Genomic DNA, 17305 nt, shown 5'->3' with positions numbered 1-17305 from the left:
AGTCTGTTCTTTCTCTCCCTGTCTCATGAGTAGTTTTGTTACGATGATCTACAAAAGAAAAATGAAATTGGCTCTGTGCCCTTGTTTGCTTCTTTATGATGTATGTAGTTGGCATAAGAGGCTCTTTTAAACAGTCTTATAAAAGCTTGTTTTTTACATTTGAAATTCACGTCCTGCTTCTCCTGTAAAACTCTGTGGACAACTAGAGCAGTGGTTCTCAACCTTTCCAGAGTACCGAACCCCTTGCAGGAGTCTGATTTGTCTTGTGTACCTTCACTTAAAAATTACATGTTTACAATATCAGACATAAAAATACAAAAGTGTCCCAGCACACTATTACCGAAAAAATGCTTACGTTCTTATTTTTACCATATAATTATTAAATACATCGACTGGATATAAATCTTGTACTTACATTTCAGTGTACGGCATACAGAGCAGTATAAACAAGTCATTGGCTGTATGAAATCTTAGTTTGTACTGACTTCGCTAGTGCTTTTTATGTAGCCTGTTGTAAAACGAGGCAAGTATCTCGATGAGTGGATTATACCCCTTTGGTAGATCTCTAGTTCAGTGGCTCTCAAGCAGGGGTACATAGAGACCCAGTAGTTTTGTGACACCACAGATACCAAACTTGTGAAAACCGACAGAGAAAGGGAAGTGATTTTTATTCAGACTCTTTGGATTTTGTATATTTTTATTAATACTTATTTAACCCCCAAACCCAATAAACAGCTGGTTGAGAAGTTGTTTTGTTAAAGATTCAACACCCTTTCCCCAACAACAGAGAGCTTCTAATCCACATTTCGGGGTCACCCAAGGGAGGCCTCTTGAAGAAAAACAGAGTAAAAGAGACATTTTACATATTCCTAAACCAAAAATCAAGCAGGAGTAACAAGCTTTCAGCTCTTCCTTACATACCAAAAAGAAACAAAAAACGGCACAAGCTCAATTTTGCCCTTTCTTCAAGTCATCTATAATAACTCCCTCTTTAAAAAGTTTACTAGCAATGTTACGTTCCTTACAACAACAAGATTATTTAAATACATTCCAAGAGAGAGTTTACTAGTTTTCATTGAAGGTTTATTTTTACCGAGCTGCTTTATGTGTGCAAAGCAATCTCCATTCATAGTATCACTGCTGTCTTACTTGCCAGAGCTAACTGTTCTTAAAAGATTCAGCTTACCAACACTCAACTGCATTAGTCACCCGAAATGAACATAAATAATATGCATAATCCTCAAGATTTCACTCAACCAACAGATTCTAGTTAAGATACACCATGAAGATGGGGAAGAGTGCTAGCGACATTGATAAGAATCAGCCCCTCTCCTCTCAGAATCAAGGAATGGGGAGAGACATCAGAGGGTTGGGAATTTAAAAGCAGAAGTGTATGAAAATTAGAGGGGAGAAAAATACAGCATTCAGAACCGACAGCAGAAAATGGCCTTTAATCTGTAATATCCACAAGAACATGTGTCTTTACAAGCATCAAGATATGACTTATGTTCAGTCCTCCCTGCCACTTCACAACAAAGAAAAGAAAATCTCAGCCCTGGGCAGACTGTGCCCAAGGTGGAACAGAAAGTAAAAAGAAGTACTTCTGTACATCCCCATAAACCACTCAGCCACCTGCCTTCATGAATCATCCCTTCAGCATCATTGCAGAACAATTATCAAACAACCCTAAAAAAAAGCACACTCCGTAGCACTAACAGGAACTTGTCACTGAATTCCAGAAGTCTATGGTTATCAGAACTCAATCAAACAAATCATAAAAGTGAAGTGAGTACGTGCAGGATACGGAGACAACCGGAAAGCACAGAATGGCAGGATAAAAGCAGTCAAAGGTTTGTCTCTTAGGTTGTTTACCTTCAAGTCACAAGGAAACACTGATCTCAGTTTGAGTATATGGCGGTTCCCACCCACCAAAGTGTTTTGCCAGTTGCATCAGAAAAAGCCTCAGGTGCATCAATCTATAGTGATCTTTTCCCTATATAATTCCTCATGTGAGCTATTTCAAGAAGTTCAGCTGTTCTTGGAGTGAGGAAATACAACTACTCTAAGCCTTGTCTCAGAAATACCAAATCAATAGCTAAGACTCCTATATTCTACTGTTCTCTTTGAACCAAAGACACCAAGTCCCTGGTCATTCAAGAAGAGTCTTTGTTGTACACCCCTGAGTGACATAAGTTATGCTGACACAGGCGGTAGTGTAGACATCACCTGAAAGTAGGTATGTATGTTTACTTTAAGACCCTTTACACTGCCTGAGCTGAGTAAAGGGGCCTAAGTGTAAATGAGAATCAGGCCCATCATGTCTAAGGCCAGGTCTACCCTACAAACTTACATTGGTAGAACTATGTGGCAGAGGCGGATTAACTATGCCAATGGGAGAAGCTCGCCTGGTGGCGAAGTTGTGTCTTCACTAAAGTATAGACCTGCCTTAAGTGTTCCACTGATTTCAGTCAAATGCAGATGGGGAGTAGGAGAACAGAGCAGCAGGAGCATGGTAGCAGTGAAAGGGTTAGAACAAAGGGCTCTATGCACTGGGTGTACAGCACATTTTGAAGCAGAGAAGGTTTCATAAACTCTAGGCATCACTTATTCAGTGGAATCTAGCCCGGTCAGATGTCGAGCACTTACACACTATAAGGATGGATGGTTGAATGAATGGAGGGGTGGAAAGTCAGTCACTCTATTCCCCCGCCCCTTTTTTAAAAAAAAACAACAGAAGGTAACCCAATGTTTTAAATACATACAGAATGAGGATTTACTATGCCCAATACACTAGAAAGAGAATTTCAACAACAGACAGGCAGCTCTGACAAGGCCTTTATCCACAAGCCCAATGGAAGAGGGGAAGGGATGAACTTACTTGTGTAATGACGACTGGATTATTTGCCAAGACAGGATCCTTCAGTAAAATCTGAGCAAAGGTTTCTGCGCCCTCGCCACCCAAGCCGCCGGTGAACGCAGTCATGGCAGGCAAGACGGCGTCTGACAACTCAAGCCATTTCACCAAGCCTTCAATGAACTCCATCTTAAAGGCGCTGCATGACAACACAAGCAATACGAGTCAAACATTCATCATTTCCTCTTTCCTAAGTCACCTTCATTTTAGACTCCAGGTAGGAGTTGAAACGCTGATTAAAAGGCATTCAAGGCCCAGCCTTAGCCTTCAGCTTCTCCGCTTCAGTTTATTAAAGAAAGACGGTGAAAGCAAAGAAAAATGTTTTTGTAGGGGTATAAAAAATGCCTTGGGCTGTCAAGCGAAAGTTTTATGTTGCTGTTTAAAGGTGACAGGGTGGACTGTATCCTGTATGTTAGAGTGCAGGACTACAACTTAGCACTGCTGCATTGCAATCCTGGCTCTTTCACGTCACCTAGGAAAGTCACTTAACCTGTCTGTGCCCCTCTCTGTTTTAGGAGATCGAAACACTTGGATTCTTCACAAAGGTGGTGCAAAACATAATGTAATGCATGTAAAGCAGTGGTTCTCAAAGCCGGTCTGACGCTTATTCAGGGAAAGCCCCCAGCAGGCCAGGCCTGTTTGTTTACCTGCCGCATCCGCAGGTTCGGCCGATCGCAGCTCCCATTGGCTGCGGTTCACCGCTCTAGGCCAATGGGAGCTACAGGAAGTGGCGTGGGCCGAGGGATGTGCTGGCTGCCCTTCTCGCAGCCCCCATTGGCCTGCAGCGGCAAACGGCGGCCAGTGGGAGCCGCAATCGGCCGAACCTGCGGACGAGGCAGGTAAACAAACCGGCTCAGCCCGCCAGGGGCTTTCCCTGAACAAGCGGCGGACCAGCTTTGAGAACCACTGATGTAAAGCACTTTAGAGATCTTTATTGGTTTTTCTTGGCCTTTCACTGGGCCTTACTTTCAACTTCTACAGATTTCTAGTTGTTCACAAAAATCAAACCACCAACGAAAAGTCAGCAGAGATATCTGAACATGATCAGCCTTTTGTGTAGGCAAGGAAGCAGTCTGGAGTGGCCAGTACCATTAACCTTTGTAGGCCTGGGGCTTGGCATCAGCAGTGTTAAGAGACTCACTTTGCAGTGAAGCATAAGGAGGAAATTTTAGGTGTAAAGGAAAGTAAATATGGTCAAGAAAATAACCAAGAAAACCCCCCAATATCAGTCTTAGGCTGTATATCTCTCCTTATTGTTCCAATGCGCTATGGAAGCACAAACTCATATGAATAATACTGTTACATTTCAGAGGCTCTGACTGTGGGAATCACAGAGAAAATGGATTGAAAACAGCTGAAAATGTAAGTCAAGACACGCATTGTCTAGGCATCAAACGTAGAGAAATGCTTATGACTTGTAAGCTCTGTATTGACGTTCTGGGATATGAGCTCCCCTTGGGTAGGTGCGTGTGGAGCTGCCGTGAATGGGGATGGGAGTTAGTGGCATGCTCACAGGGAAGAATAGTTAACCTCTGTCTCTGTACCAGCAGAATGCATTGCCTGCTGTCCTGACCCAGAATCTGAAGTCACAACTGAGGCAGCCTGATAGTCCAGGACAGGGGTGGCCAACCTGAGCCTGAGAAGGAGCCAGAATTTACCAATGTACATTGCCAAAGAGCCACAGTAATACGTCAGCAGTCCCCCATCACCCCCCCCCCGACGCCTCCTGCCCACCGGCAGCCCCACCGCACCTCCCTTTCCCTCCTGATCAGCTGTTTTATAGTGTGCAGGAGGCTTGGGGGTGGGAGAGAAGCGAGGGCACGGCAGGCTCAGGGGAGGGGGCAGGAAGGTGGGGAGTGGGGGCAGGGCCTGTGGCAGAGCCAGGGGTTGAGCAGTGAGCACCCCCTGGCACATTGGAAAGTTGGTGCCTGTAGCTCCAGCCCTGGAGTCGGTGCCTATACAAGGAGCCAAATATTAACTTCTGAAGAGCCACACGTGGCTGCGGAGCCCCAGGTTGGCCACCCCTGGTCCAGGAGATTAAGGGAAGATTTGTTTCCATGTTCTATTTGCGGCTGTACAGTGTATTTGACACTGTAAGGAGAAAGGGTAAAATTTTCAAAAGTGCCAACGTGACTTGTGCCATTTTCCCATTTTCCAAAGAGATTTAAGAGCTTAAGTCTCATGAAATGCCTTACGGCTTGTCTCCGTGGGAAAATAACTATAGTGCTGTAGTTATACAGGTATACGGCCCCATGCGCACATGCTTATAATAAAAGAGTGTCCACACTAGGAGTTACACCTATAATTATAGCAGTATAACCATAGTAGCATAGTTATGACAGTACATTTCCCAGTGCAGACAAGTCTTGAGATTTAAATGCCCAAGTCACTTTGGCACTTCCAACAATTCTACCCAAAATCTCTTTCATGGATGCCCAGCTGATGCACATTTTCTTCATTTTGAGACAATCTATAGGCATTTTGCAGGATCCGGGTAAATGCAACCTCTTTGAGCAGAAAAAATACAGGCCACTGTTAGCTTGGACATGACAAACTCCTGCAAGATTTCACTGGGGAAAGCTCACAAGAAAGCTTTTTTCTGTAAGATTTCACAGAGATCATAGGCTTGGGCCTTTCCTGAATCAGGGATGTACCTTCAAAAACAAAGGCTCTGATCGTGTGTGGAACCTCAGTTCCCATAAACTTCAGAACCTCAAAGGAGCTGGTCTATAACCTCTGATTTAACTAGCCTGCCCCTATGGCATGCTTAAGAGTCCTCTTCCTTGGCCTTTGGAAGGACAGCCTCATGCAGCCACTAGTGCCAGCTTGGCGCTCTTTTTCTATATAATCTAATCTATCCCACGCACATGATTGGCTTGTTATCAGACTCTGTCTCAGCTACTGCACAAAATCTGCTTTGTGCACCATCCTACCTTTGCTCCTTTTCAGGAAACAAGCAAGCCAGAGATATCCCACAGAGAGCTGCGTATGCAAACCTTCCTGGTTCGCCCAGCTGTTTACCCACAAGCTCGCATGGCTCCTTTGCATCTGTCTGTTCAGCCATCCGGAGTCGGCTCCAAGCCCACCTGCTCCACTTCCGTTCCTCAGCCATTCTCACCTTCAAAATAATGAAAAAAACGATGGTATTTGAAAGTACTGAGGAAAGTGACTGACAGATTTTCCTTTCCAGTGATTGCATTTCCTGGCTCTGTCTTTGATTGAGTCTGGCAAGGGCAGCCTTGTGTGTTTACCCAATGGTGTGATATTGTACAAAACACACTCAACCTGGCTTCAGGCTTCACCTTGTCTTCACCTTCAACAATTACCAAGTGTTTCCATAATACAGTTAATTATTTACACTTTACACAACAGATTAGGAATCCACTTCAAGCTGCAAAGGATCTGGGCTCATTGAATACTAATGAAGCATATGCCTCACACATGCAAACAACTAAATTAACATGTAGTAGAAAAGCCCTGCCACTTATCACAATGACTAATTTATTGCAGTCTGGGAATTTATACACCTCCCCACCTCCCCAAAACCAAATTACCCCTCTGATCATTATGCTGGAAGTATGTTATTCAGGTAAGAAAGTTCAGCTCAGAAGCAGCCTCTGATTAAAAAGGGAAAACTTCTGTTTTCTAACTGACTTTCCTGTTGCAATTATTGGATTTTCTACATCCCATCCTGCTTCCTATACTCTGCTCAAGGCTCTCTCTTCACTGCTCCCTTTGCATCCTTTGTCCACTGCCAACTCAACTCAAGTCTGCTTGGCTCAACCTCCCAGTACATGTTTCCTCAAAACAGGGCCGAAGTACTGCACACTGGCCCTCTGCACAGGGATAAATTTCCTCCTATGTTCTCCTTGCTCCTCTTTCAAATCCCCCCATCTATTACCTCCAATTCTCCCACCCACCTGTTCCACAATACCTATGTGTGTTGATTATACACCCACTCCCCCGTTGTGTGCTATGTATGTTAATCATAACATACCTATTTTTGCTTTTAAGGTCCAGTCCCGCACCCAGTTAAGTTGATGGGGGTTCTGCTACCAATTTCATCAGTGGTGACTTCAGGATCAGAGTTTGTAAGATTTCTGATAGCAGGAACTTTTGTTCTGTTTTGATATTTGCAACTTTGCTACCGTAATGCTTTAGGCACATCTATGCTGCTAGAGAAAGGAGGCTAATAATTTTGGCAATAACCAGAACAAAGGAAATCAGAGTGGTGTAGATTTTCAAACATTTAGGGCATTTAACAATGGTAAAAAGGTGGGTTCAGATATGCTTTTAAACCGCCAAACAAAGCATTAGGGCCCTGATTTGGCAAGAAAGTTGTATTCTTGCCTGCGCTTAAATTCCTAGCTGGGTGCTACCTGCGGCTAGGTGTGCCAGACAAGGTGTGAAAAATGTTACCTCTAGGTGTGCATCACGTTGTGTGCGCTGGGCAAGGCATGAAGGGCCTGATTCGAAGCTCATTGGAGTCAGTGGAGAGACTCCCACTAACTTTACCAGGCTTTGGGTGAGGATCTAAGTCAGCCAGGGCAAGCATCAAGGCAGACTGCTGTGACTAGCATTAATCAGACTAGGAATTTCAGAGCGGACGGACGTGCACAGACAGCATCCATGTGACAATTTCTCATACAGGAGTGCAGAATGGGACCCATCGCCATGGGTGGGGGTGGGATGGAATTTCCCCCCAGGACAGTGACCTTGGGGGTCATTTGCTAGGACCATATCGGTACATCTCATCTAATCAATTCTCTGCCACTGCAGGGGCCTCAGGTAATGGTGCACCTCGATCTATCCTATTCTCTGCCTGTGGCACACAAGAGCGTAGTCTCTTGAGGGCTGTAGTACTTTGGTCTAATTCCAGATGTTGGGTTTAGCGCGTGGGTGGCATTAGAGACCTGTGATAGACTGGTCTGACTAGATGATCTGATGGTCCCTTCTGACCTTAAACTCTCTGTTTGAAAAGGATCATTCATCAGTCAGTATCCCAAGGCAGCCTGGGTTTGTCTGCAAAAGCGGAAGAGGGCTCCTCCCAATTCAGAATTGCCTTGATGTTATTTCAGAAATATGCAAATTCAGGTCGTACCCTATGGAACTGCTACTGTTTAAATGCCATGGAAATCCATCGCTCTCTTCAAGAGCTGGTGATCGTCATGACTCATGCCCCTGTCTTTCTGGAAACTGAGGCCCCTCCCATATGCATCTCCTGGTTCTGTGACTTGACCATGCAGGTCTGAGGTATCTCAGTGCATTTCCATGGAAACAACACAACACAGGAACCCAAAGTCCATGAACGAACAAAATAATAAAACTGTACTAATTCTCTGTACTGACTAAGAGCGGCAGGAGCTGACACATGATTCCCAAGGGATTGAACGGTCTCCCCAGCTCCATTGCTGGCCTTGGGTGAGGTTCCATCTTGGGAATGTGACGTTTGGGTCGGCACCGAGTCAGCACTTACTAGGTTAAGCTGTAACTCTGAAGAAGGGAGCTAAACCTTCCCCACTCACTAACAATTTTCTATGAAATCTCAAATGATAAAAGAGTCCCTATTTGTTTCACTGCCTCACATCAGTATGCTGCTGATCTATCAGTTCAGGCAGCTTGTTGTCTCTATGACAGGCCATGTGTTCGGCCATGGTTTTCAAATGTGGACATGTGACTTGCAGATCTCCACCGCACTGACACCATTTAGTGTAAGGCTTAGCAAAACCCGCACACTTCATATAATCACAAAGCTCTATTTTTGAGCAAACAAATCTATTTTAGAGTATTAGCTAGAGTCTGATCCTCCTAAAGTGTCATCCTGACTCCAACTTATTGAATAAATTGTTCCCATGAAATATCTCATATTTCAAGGGCCAGCAGTTTTTGCAAACCATAGCTTGGCATTTCTGTTATCAGCCCAACAGACTTGCAGATGTGAGCATATTATTATAACAAACATATGACTGGAAAAATCCACTTGCTCCCAGCGAGAGTGAAGATTTCCTTGGCCGTCAAAGGGCCCAAACTAGCAACTTCTGGAGAATTTAATACAGACCTAACTTTCCTGAGCAGCTCTTAGGATATTATGATGCTGGGTATTACAGGAAACCCTAAGAATGACAGATTCCAGGGGAAGGAAATAGCATCCAGGTGTCTCTGAAGAGACAAAAAGTTCCTTCTCCCTGCCAGCCACAAGAAGGGTGTGGGGAGTCACATTTATAGGGTACTATCATCCATAGGCTGACACCAAAAATGGAGCAGCTGAGCAGGGTCTAGACACAGCATCCTGGGAGAAATGCCATCTGCAGAAGCTGGGATTGCACAGTAGGTGTTTTCACCTCTACATTTAATTCCAGAGATAATGTGTCTGCTAATTTTTTGACTGAATATACATTCCAGGGACATGAATGCTCCCATTCTGAACAAAGTTCAGTGTACTCCCTCAATTACTATAAGTCACTCTCCCTCCTTCACATGGGGAGCCCCTGTTTGTCCAGGAAGTTTCTGCACATTGTTTTCAATCTATTTATGATCTACCTCATTTTTTACTCTAGTGTGGAGTACAGTCACCTGCATTAGATCATCTTTATTTCCTGCTAGTGTAACCAATACAACTAACTGTAGAAATGACACTACAATAGCTTCTTTGTATGTAACCTTATTCCATAAAACTCAACAAACAGATCATTAAAAAAAGGATTTGGGAGTTTCACACCAATGATGTTGAATTTGCTGAAAAGTTATTAAGGTTCTAAGAAGCCCTATTCTCTGTGTTCTGCCATCCACAAATCAGAGCTTTGAGGTAATATTATGGGCAATAATTTTCAAACTTGGGTCCCTACAGTTAGGTATCTAATGTATAGCAGGGGTCAGCAACCTTTCAGAAGTGGTGTGCCGAGTCTTCATTTATTCACTCTAATTTAAGGTTTCGCGTGCCAGTAATACATTTTAACGTTTTTAGAAGGTCTCTTTCTATAAGTCTACAATATATAACTAAACTATTGTTGTATGTAAAGTAAATAAGGTTTTTAAAATGTTTAAGAAGCTTCAGAGCCCCTCGGACCGGTGGCCAGGACCCAGGCAGTGTGAGTGCCACTGAAAATCAGCTTGCGTGCCGCCTTCGGCATGCGTGCCAAAGGTTGCCTTCCCCTGATGTACAGGTATCTAGAAACAGCTGGATTTTCTGAAGTGCAGTGTCAGGAATAACAACATCTGGTTTAGTCAAATTCAACATATTGGCCTATCTGATAAACAATCACATTCTGCTGCTATTAAAATCAGTAGGTAAAGCCCTGCAAATCTGTAGATATCCGTGAACCACGTTTGCAGATCACGGATCGGATGCGAATACAAATTTTGTATCCACACAGGGCTCTATCAATAGGAACTGCAGGAGCTCAACACCTCTGAAAATCAGGCCACTTAGTTTTGTGCTAAATTTGAAAATTTTGGCCAGGGTATTTTGCCACTGACTCCAACAGGAGTAAATTGGTCCCATAGGCAGGCTCAGATCCTGAGGATTATCTTCGGCTTGTTTCACTGAAGTAGGTGCCTCTGTCTCAAGCAAGGTAATCCAGCAGTCCAAAGCATTTCCATAATCTGAGCTGTCACTTGAAAAATTTTTACCAGCATCTTTTCACATAAAGTGCCCTTTGTTGTCTTGAAAGGTGCTGTATTTTATATAATGACTTCAGCAATCCTATTTAAAACGTAAAATAATAATCCTACATGAAAGCTCCACAGCTGTAAAACACTTGAGTGTTCCCTACCGGTGGAAAAGCAAACATAGGCATACTAGCTTCACATTCGCTCCTATACTAAAATATAGATGCTTGGAACTGCCAACCAGCAGAACGGGTTAAATCCTTGGAACCCACAAATGCACCTGAGCCATCTCATTGACTCAATGGGGTTGCGTTGGTTCAAAGGAAGACACAATTTAGCTTTTAGTTTCTGAGTCTTATTCCCCAAGAAAAAAAGAGCAGGAATGATTAGAAGGTAGGAAGCAGGGACCCGAGAGGCTGGAAGGATGGACTGTCTTGCATCACACAACAATACCTGAGTAGCACTGAGGGGCTCTGTATTATCTCTCACCGTATTATTTGTGAAGAGCTGACAGCATACTCAGAGCTGTATAGATCATGGAGGAAACCTTCAACCAGTTTACAGTATAAGGCTCAAGGCCTGCAACTGGGTTGGCCTAGGCAGACTTTCTGACCACATGGAGGCTCACTGAAATCAGTGTGGTCTATGTGGCAGCAAAGATCTGCCCACAGGGATCCAGTTGCAAGATTAGGATATAACAGACATACACTAAACAATATTACAGACACACAGAGCACAAGGTGACCATATGATGGATTCAATGCAAAGCAGGGGAGCATATTTAACAGAATTACAACCAGATAATATATTATTCTTCATGACCATTGAATAACACCTCCAGATTGCCTAGCATTGGGCTTGACTCTGCAAAACCTTATTCATGTAAGTAATCTTTAATCACATGGGCCCCAGTCCAGGAAATCACTTTAGCATGTGTGTAAGTCCCTTTCTATTTAGGAAACTATTTAAGTACATTTGTAACTTTAAGATAGTGTAAACTTCAATGGGATTGAGCACTTTCTTAAATTGGGGTGCTGTCCTGAAACGTGGCCCTAAAAGAGCTCTGCTGGTGTCAATAGAACGAGGGAGATTTTATTTAGGTTTCCCTGATTTAGTCTTTAGGAGGAAAGGCACAATAAGATTAATGGATGTCTTTGATAAGAGAATAGTTATGCTTTTTTCAACGATAAAACAAAAGCACTGCAGTCAATTTCTATCGCTCGGCTATTACCGGATGTGGAGAAATGCAAAGACTGACGCACCGTATGAGACCAACAGACCATTTAGTCCACTATCCTCTTTCCAGCAGTTTCAGATGCTTCAGAGGAAAGTGAAAAAAACTCAGAAATGGGCAATTATAGAATAAACTGCCATTAAGGGAAATGTCTTTGTAACCTCAGGCAGTTAGTGATTGGCTTATCCCTTCAAGCATGCGGGTTGTATCCCTTATATTTTTAAATCTTATCTAATGTAACAGTGGATGCTCTTACTATTCATACAAATGCCTTCTTATTCCTGTAAATGCAGATTGGGCAAATGAATTAAAGGAACTTCAAATGGGTGTTTTGGAAATTCTAATTTATACAGCTTTTAGAATAGCAGTCACAAGAGTTATTTCAGATGCTGACAGAAAAATGCAATGCAACATTGAAAACATCTTATCCAGAGGAAGACTGTAATTTGCTATACCACCACCTAACTCTTATCTTTCATCAGTAGATCTCAAAGTTCCTCACAACCTTTTTAATGTATTTGTTATCCTCACAACATCTCTATGTGGCAGGGTAGTGTCACGATTCTCATTTGTAAACTGAGGTACAGCCAGGCTAAGTGATTTGCCCAAGGTCACACAAGAAGCCTGTGGCAGAACAGGGAATTGAACCTGGATCTCTCAAGTGCTCTAACCACTAGACCACCTTTCCTCTCTAAAAGCTGGTTACGGCCATAATCTTGAAAACATTTATAACATAAGCAGCTTTACGCACATTAGTTCTCATTAACTTCCACTGGACTACTCATATGAGTAAAGTCACACACACGTTTAAGTGCTTGCAGAATCTAGGTCCACCTATGCACAAGCGCACAACAAACATATTTACTTTTCAGAATGGATTATACATTGACATAAAACATACAAATATAATGTAGAATTCCGCTGCAGAGCTGTATACTTAATGTAAACCACAGACTACTGGAAGCAGGACAGTGCCTGGAAAATCTCAGCTTTCTTTTAAAAAAAAAAAAGTTTTGCTAGCACTCGTGGTTGCGGAGAAAAGCTTAAAAACACAAAGCATCCTAAAGACCTGACAGTGATTACACCCCTCCACTGCCTTCCCCAGCAAGTCACCTTGAAGGCTCTGTAAAACTCAGCTCCTGCTGTCTCTGTTTGCATCTCACTGTACTCCCCCTTCATTCTGCCCATACCTAAGAAGCCCTAAAGCTTCAAAAAACCAAGAAGCAAATAAAAATAATCCAAAGTATATTTTATTTAAAAACCTCACAATTTTAAAGACAAACTCATGATTTTTGCAGCCTGACTCAGAAAATCTGAACATTTGGGGTTGACAGTAATGGCATTATTTTATTGGGACCTCATGCAAAGCTCACTCATCTCATTGGTCTTTAGATCAGGCCTTTTTTTCCATTTGGGGTGCACAAAGGGCCAGCAAAAGGCCAATGAACACTTACATCTAATTAAACCCTCAGAATAGGGATCAAGTGGGATTTACATGGTGCATAGACCTTTTGTAGATTTTAAGGCCAGAATGGACCATTATGATAATCTAATCTGACCATGTGTATAGCTCAGGCCAGAGTACTTCACCTATTGAACGCTGTATCAAGCCTACAACTGCCTGTTCAAGCTAGATCAAGTTTTTAGAAAGATGGCTAATTTTTATTTAAAAATTTCAATGATGGAAAATCTACTATATTTAATTGTTCCACTGATTAATTACCCTCTCTGTTAAAGATGTATGCCTTATTCCAAGTCTGAATTTGTCTATCTTCAGCTTTGTGCTGGTCCCCTGCACAGGAGTGAATTTCACTTTCAGAGATCAACCAGAGACATTTAAGATGATAAGGGACCCATATATGATCTTAAACTGGATATAATTTAATCTATAAATATGTGATAGTGTTTATTATAGTATCAGAGGGATAGCCATGTTAGTCTGTATCCACAAAAACAACAAGGAGTCCAGTGGCACCTTAAAGACTATCAGATTTATTTGGGCATAAGCTTTCATGGGTAAAAACCCACTTCTTCAGATTCAAGTAGTAGTAATGGGTTTTCTACCCATGAAGCTTATGCCCAAGTGAATCTGTTAGTCTTTAAGGTGTCACCGGACTCCTCATTGTTTTTGTTGATTATAGTGTTTCCTGTGTAGTTCTGTGAGAGTTTTTTATTTGAGTAAAATAAGTGTAAATATTGTTTTAGATAAGATGTTAGAAAATATTTAAAAACAAAACACACAGCACTTCCCTGGGGAGGAAATTGACATGAAGGAAACCTATTTGGGGGAGTGAGGGGGAGAAGGAGTAGATGCCTGCTACAGGAGGCCAGGGAGGGAAGAACTAACAGAAAGGGAGAGGTTAGGAATGAGGCATGAGCAGAGTGCAGGGAGAGTAGAGATGAGAGCAGAGACCAAGGCTCTGCACAGTCCTGCTCTAAGGTGTCTTGAAGGGAAGGTAGCAGGGAGCCAGCCAGAGTGCCAGGCAGCGGCCGTGATTCAGTAAGATTCTAGGGGAGAAAGCACTTCTTATTGAACCACGAAGATGGTTAAATGTGGAGCCGTACTGTGGGACACAGTACAGAGATGGTGGATCTCTGAGTGGGTACAGACATCAGCCCCGGGGGATGCATCAGTGCAAATAGAATTATTACCGCGAGAATCCTAAACACTCAGATGGACAAGACTGCTTAAACACAGGCTTAGATCCAGAAACCGGACCCACCCAGGGTGCAGGAAGGCTCTTGTGTGCATGTGACCTGTCATCGCCCACTGAACCGGTGCAAGGCTGGGGGGCCCATTTCCTCCATCCCCCCTTTCCAAAAACTTTACACTCACGCTGATTTCCCCGTCCAGGCGCCCGCAGCTCCGCTCCCCTGTAGCCCCCGAGGGTAACTAGCAGGGGGCAGCAGAGTGCGCGGCTCCCCACAGGGCTCAGACTCGGGGGGCGGCTCCAGCATCCCCACTCCCCTAGGGGGTGAATCTGGGGCGGGGGGGGCAGCCAAGCCCTGTCTGAACCTGAGCCCCAATGGGGGGGGGCGGGGGAGCCACCTCTGGATCTAGGCGCGAGGGCCACGCCCCGCTCTGATCCGCTCCCCCGGGGAGGGGAGCCCCCAGGCTGGGACCCCACTGAGGGGGGCTCCCCCTGGACCCCGGGCTGGGGGAACCCGCCCCCCCAACGCATGTCCAGGTCCGAGCCAGGCAGAAAACAACCCGCCCCTTGTCCTACCGTGCGTCTCCGCCCGCACACCGCCAGGGACGGCACCGTGCTCAGCTGCCGTCGCCTCGCCGCTCTCCCGTCTCCTCAGGCCGGCTCGGTGCTCAAACCCAGCCCGAGGCTCAGGGACGCCGAGAGGGCCCGGCTTACGCAGATCGCGTAGGGGGAGCTATTGCCAAACGGTGAATGCGGCGGGGGAGCGGAAGGGCTGCGCAAAGTGCGTAGCGGGAGAGGGGCGCTCCGGCTGGACTCTGAGCGCCAGCTCGGCCGTGTGGCTGGGCCCTTGCCAGGCGGGAGCTTTGCTCCAGGCAGCGCCGGGCCCATTAAACACCATCGTAGTAGCATGAGATCACAGCACAACTCTCCGTAGCCTAGAACTGGGGGGGGGGGGGGCTCCTAGCCTGTCCCTCAGTTTCAGGTACACGTGGAGCCAGAAACCTCTGTGCCCCCCCCCCACCGACCCCCAGCGTTAACTCAGATGGGCCAGGATCCTCCCAGCCCGCCTGAGGCGCTCTCTGAAAGCCGGCCAGACCTGGCTTTTGCTGAGGACGTTTCACACAGCTTCAGGGGTCCTCTCTAGACTTGAGTTTCAAAAGTTGATCCCGCAAACACCTTAGAAGGATCCCAAATCACTTTCAGGAGCTATGGAGCAGAACCACTGACCACGACTCCCCCAGAGAAAGGTACTGGCCTGCAACTTTCCCTTTAGGCTACCCTACCAGAGCCATTGCACCAGGCCTATGGGAAATGCAAGGGTTGTTTTGCTAGAGTGGGGGCAGCGGCAGAGAGAGAGGCGGAAGCAGTGAAATGAAATCTGCTCTGGCATGTAAATAGAATAGATACATTCCTAGGGCAGCAAAATATTATGAACAGTAAATTTAGTAACAGTTCACTGTGTGAGAGATTTTGAGGCTACAAGGGGCATACAGGTTCTAATTTAATAGATGAATAGGTCTGAAGACCAGAAGAGACCACAGTGATCCTGCATAACATAGGCCAGAAGTAATTTCTAACGTGGGGGTCGGGGAGGCACTGATCAGCGGGGCAGCTGGTGGGTGGGAGGTGCTGGGAGCGGGGTTGGGGGAGACGGGGACTGATGGGGGCTGCTGACATATTACTGTGGCTCTTTGGCAATGTACATTGGTAAATTCTGGCTCCTTCTCAGGCTCAGGTTGGCCATCCCTGTGCTAGAGCATCTCTTTTAAAAAGATATTCAGTCTTGATTTAAAGATTCCAAGTGATGGAGAATCTACTACATCCCTAGGTAAGTTGTTCTAATGAGTAATTGCCTTCATTTAAAAATGTGCACCTGATGGTGAGTCTGAATTTTTCTAGTTTCAGCTTCCAACCATTATATCTCATGCTGCCTTTTTCTGCTAGATTAAAGAGCCAGCTACCTTCAGAAATCTCTTCCCCCTGTAGACACTTGTAGATAGAATTGGTCAACTCAGGGGATTTCGTTCGCAGGACACTTTGGTATTTTGCAATCTGTTTGTTCTTACTCAAAATGAAAGTAAATTTATTGAAATTTCTCAGCGAACTGGAAATCCCACCCTAGATTTTCATTTCAGAAAGCGGGAAACATCCTGTTCCCAAAAGAAAACATGTGAAATTGACATTCTTGTCAGTTCCACCACGGCTCTTCAGCTGGGGCACCAAGCGTGGCCTGGCTGTCTCTGCCAGACCCTGTACCCTATTTCAAGGAAAGTTTTGTTGACTCTGTAATAGATTCGATGAATCAGTGTGCCTCAGCGAATTGGTAGTTTTGCTGGAAAATTTCTGATCAGCTGTACTTCATCATGATCAAGTCATTCCTTAATCTTCGTTTGGATAAATTAAATAGTTACAGCTTCTGAAGTCTTTCATTACAGGGCATGTTTTCCAGACCACAATACATTCTTGTAGCTCTTGTCTGAACCCTTTATAATTTTTCAACTTTCTTTTTGGTGTGTGGACACCAGAACTGGATTCAGTATTCCAGTAGTAGTCTTACTAATGCAGTATTCAGAGATAATCCCTCCTCCCCACTCCTGCTTGGCATTCCTCTTTTTATGCATCCACGGATTGCATAAGTCCTCTTAGCTATAGCATCATAGTGGGAGCTCATGTTCAATTGGTTATTTACCATGATCCCCGAGTCTTTTCCAGAGTCACTGCATTCCGGGGTACAGTTCCCCATCATTTTTGTTCCTAGATGTAAGATCTTGCATCTGGCTTTATTAAAACTCATGTTGTTCAATGAGCCCACCCAACCAAGTGGTCCTGATTGGTCAGTATTGTCCTACTTGGCCACATGCTAAAGGTATGTGTCATGCATCCCAAGGCTATAACTGC

At 44.5% G+C, this 17305-nt stretch overlaps 1 protein-coding gene across 3 annotated transcripts in view; it reads right to left on the bottom strand.

The window, feature by feature from the left end:
- TMCO4 (transmembrane and coiled-coil domains 4) overlaps positions 1-15132 on the bottom strand; it is an 84541-nt gene extending 69409 nt beyond the window's left edge. The window contains exons 1-3 of one of the 3 annotated variants that reach the window (XM_044995900.1): positions 14984-15132; positions 5848-6032; positions 2879-3053 (exon numbers count right to left, since the gene is read on the bottom strand). In XM_044995900.1, the coding sequence (XP_044851835.1) occupies positions 2879-3053; positions 5848-6026 (354 nt within the window). In that variant the 5' untranslated portion in view covers positions 6027-6032; positions 14984-15132. Of the gene's footprint in view, positions 1-2878; positions 3054-5847; positions 6033-6911; positions 6930-14983 lie in introns of those variants that run through there. The other 2 variants (XM_044995902.1, XM_044995901.1) reach the window with 2 other exon arrangements.
- Positions 15133-17305: the final 2173 nt, after the last annotated feature.

The sequence above is a fragment of the Mauremys mutica genome, chromosome 21 (assembly GCF_020497125.1).
Source record: "Mauremys mutica isolate MM-2020 ecotype Southern chromosome 21, ASM2049712v1, whole genome shotgun sequence".
Classification (NCBI taxonomy): Eukaryota; Metazoa; Chordata; order Testudines; family Geoemydidae; genus Mauremys; species Mauremys mutica.
Note: the sequence above shows the minus strand (reverse complement) of the source record. Positions and strands in the feature narration are given on the sequence as shown.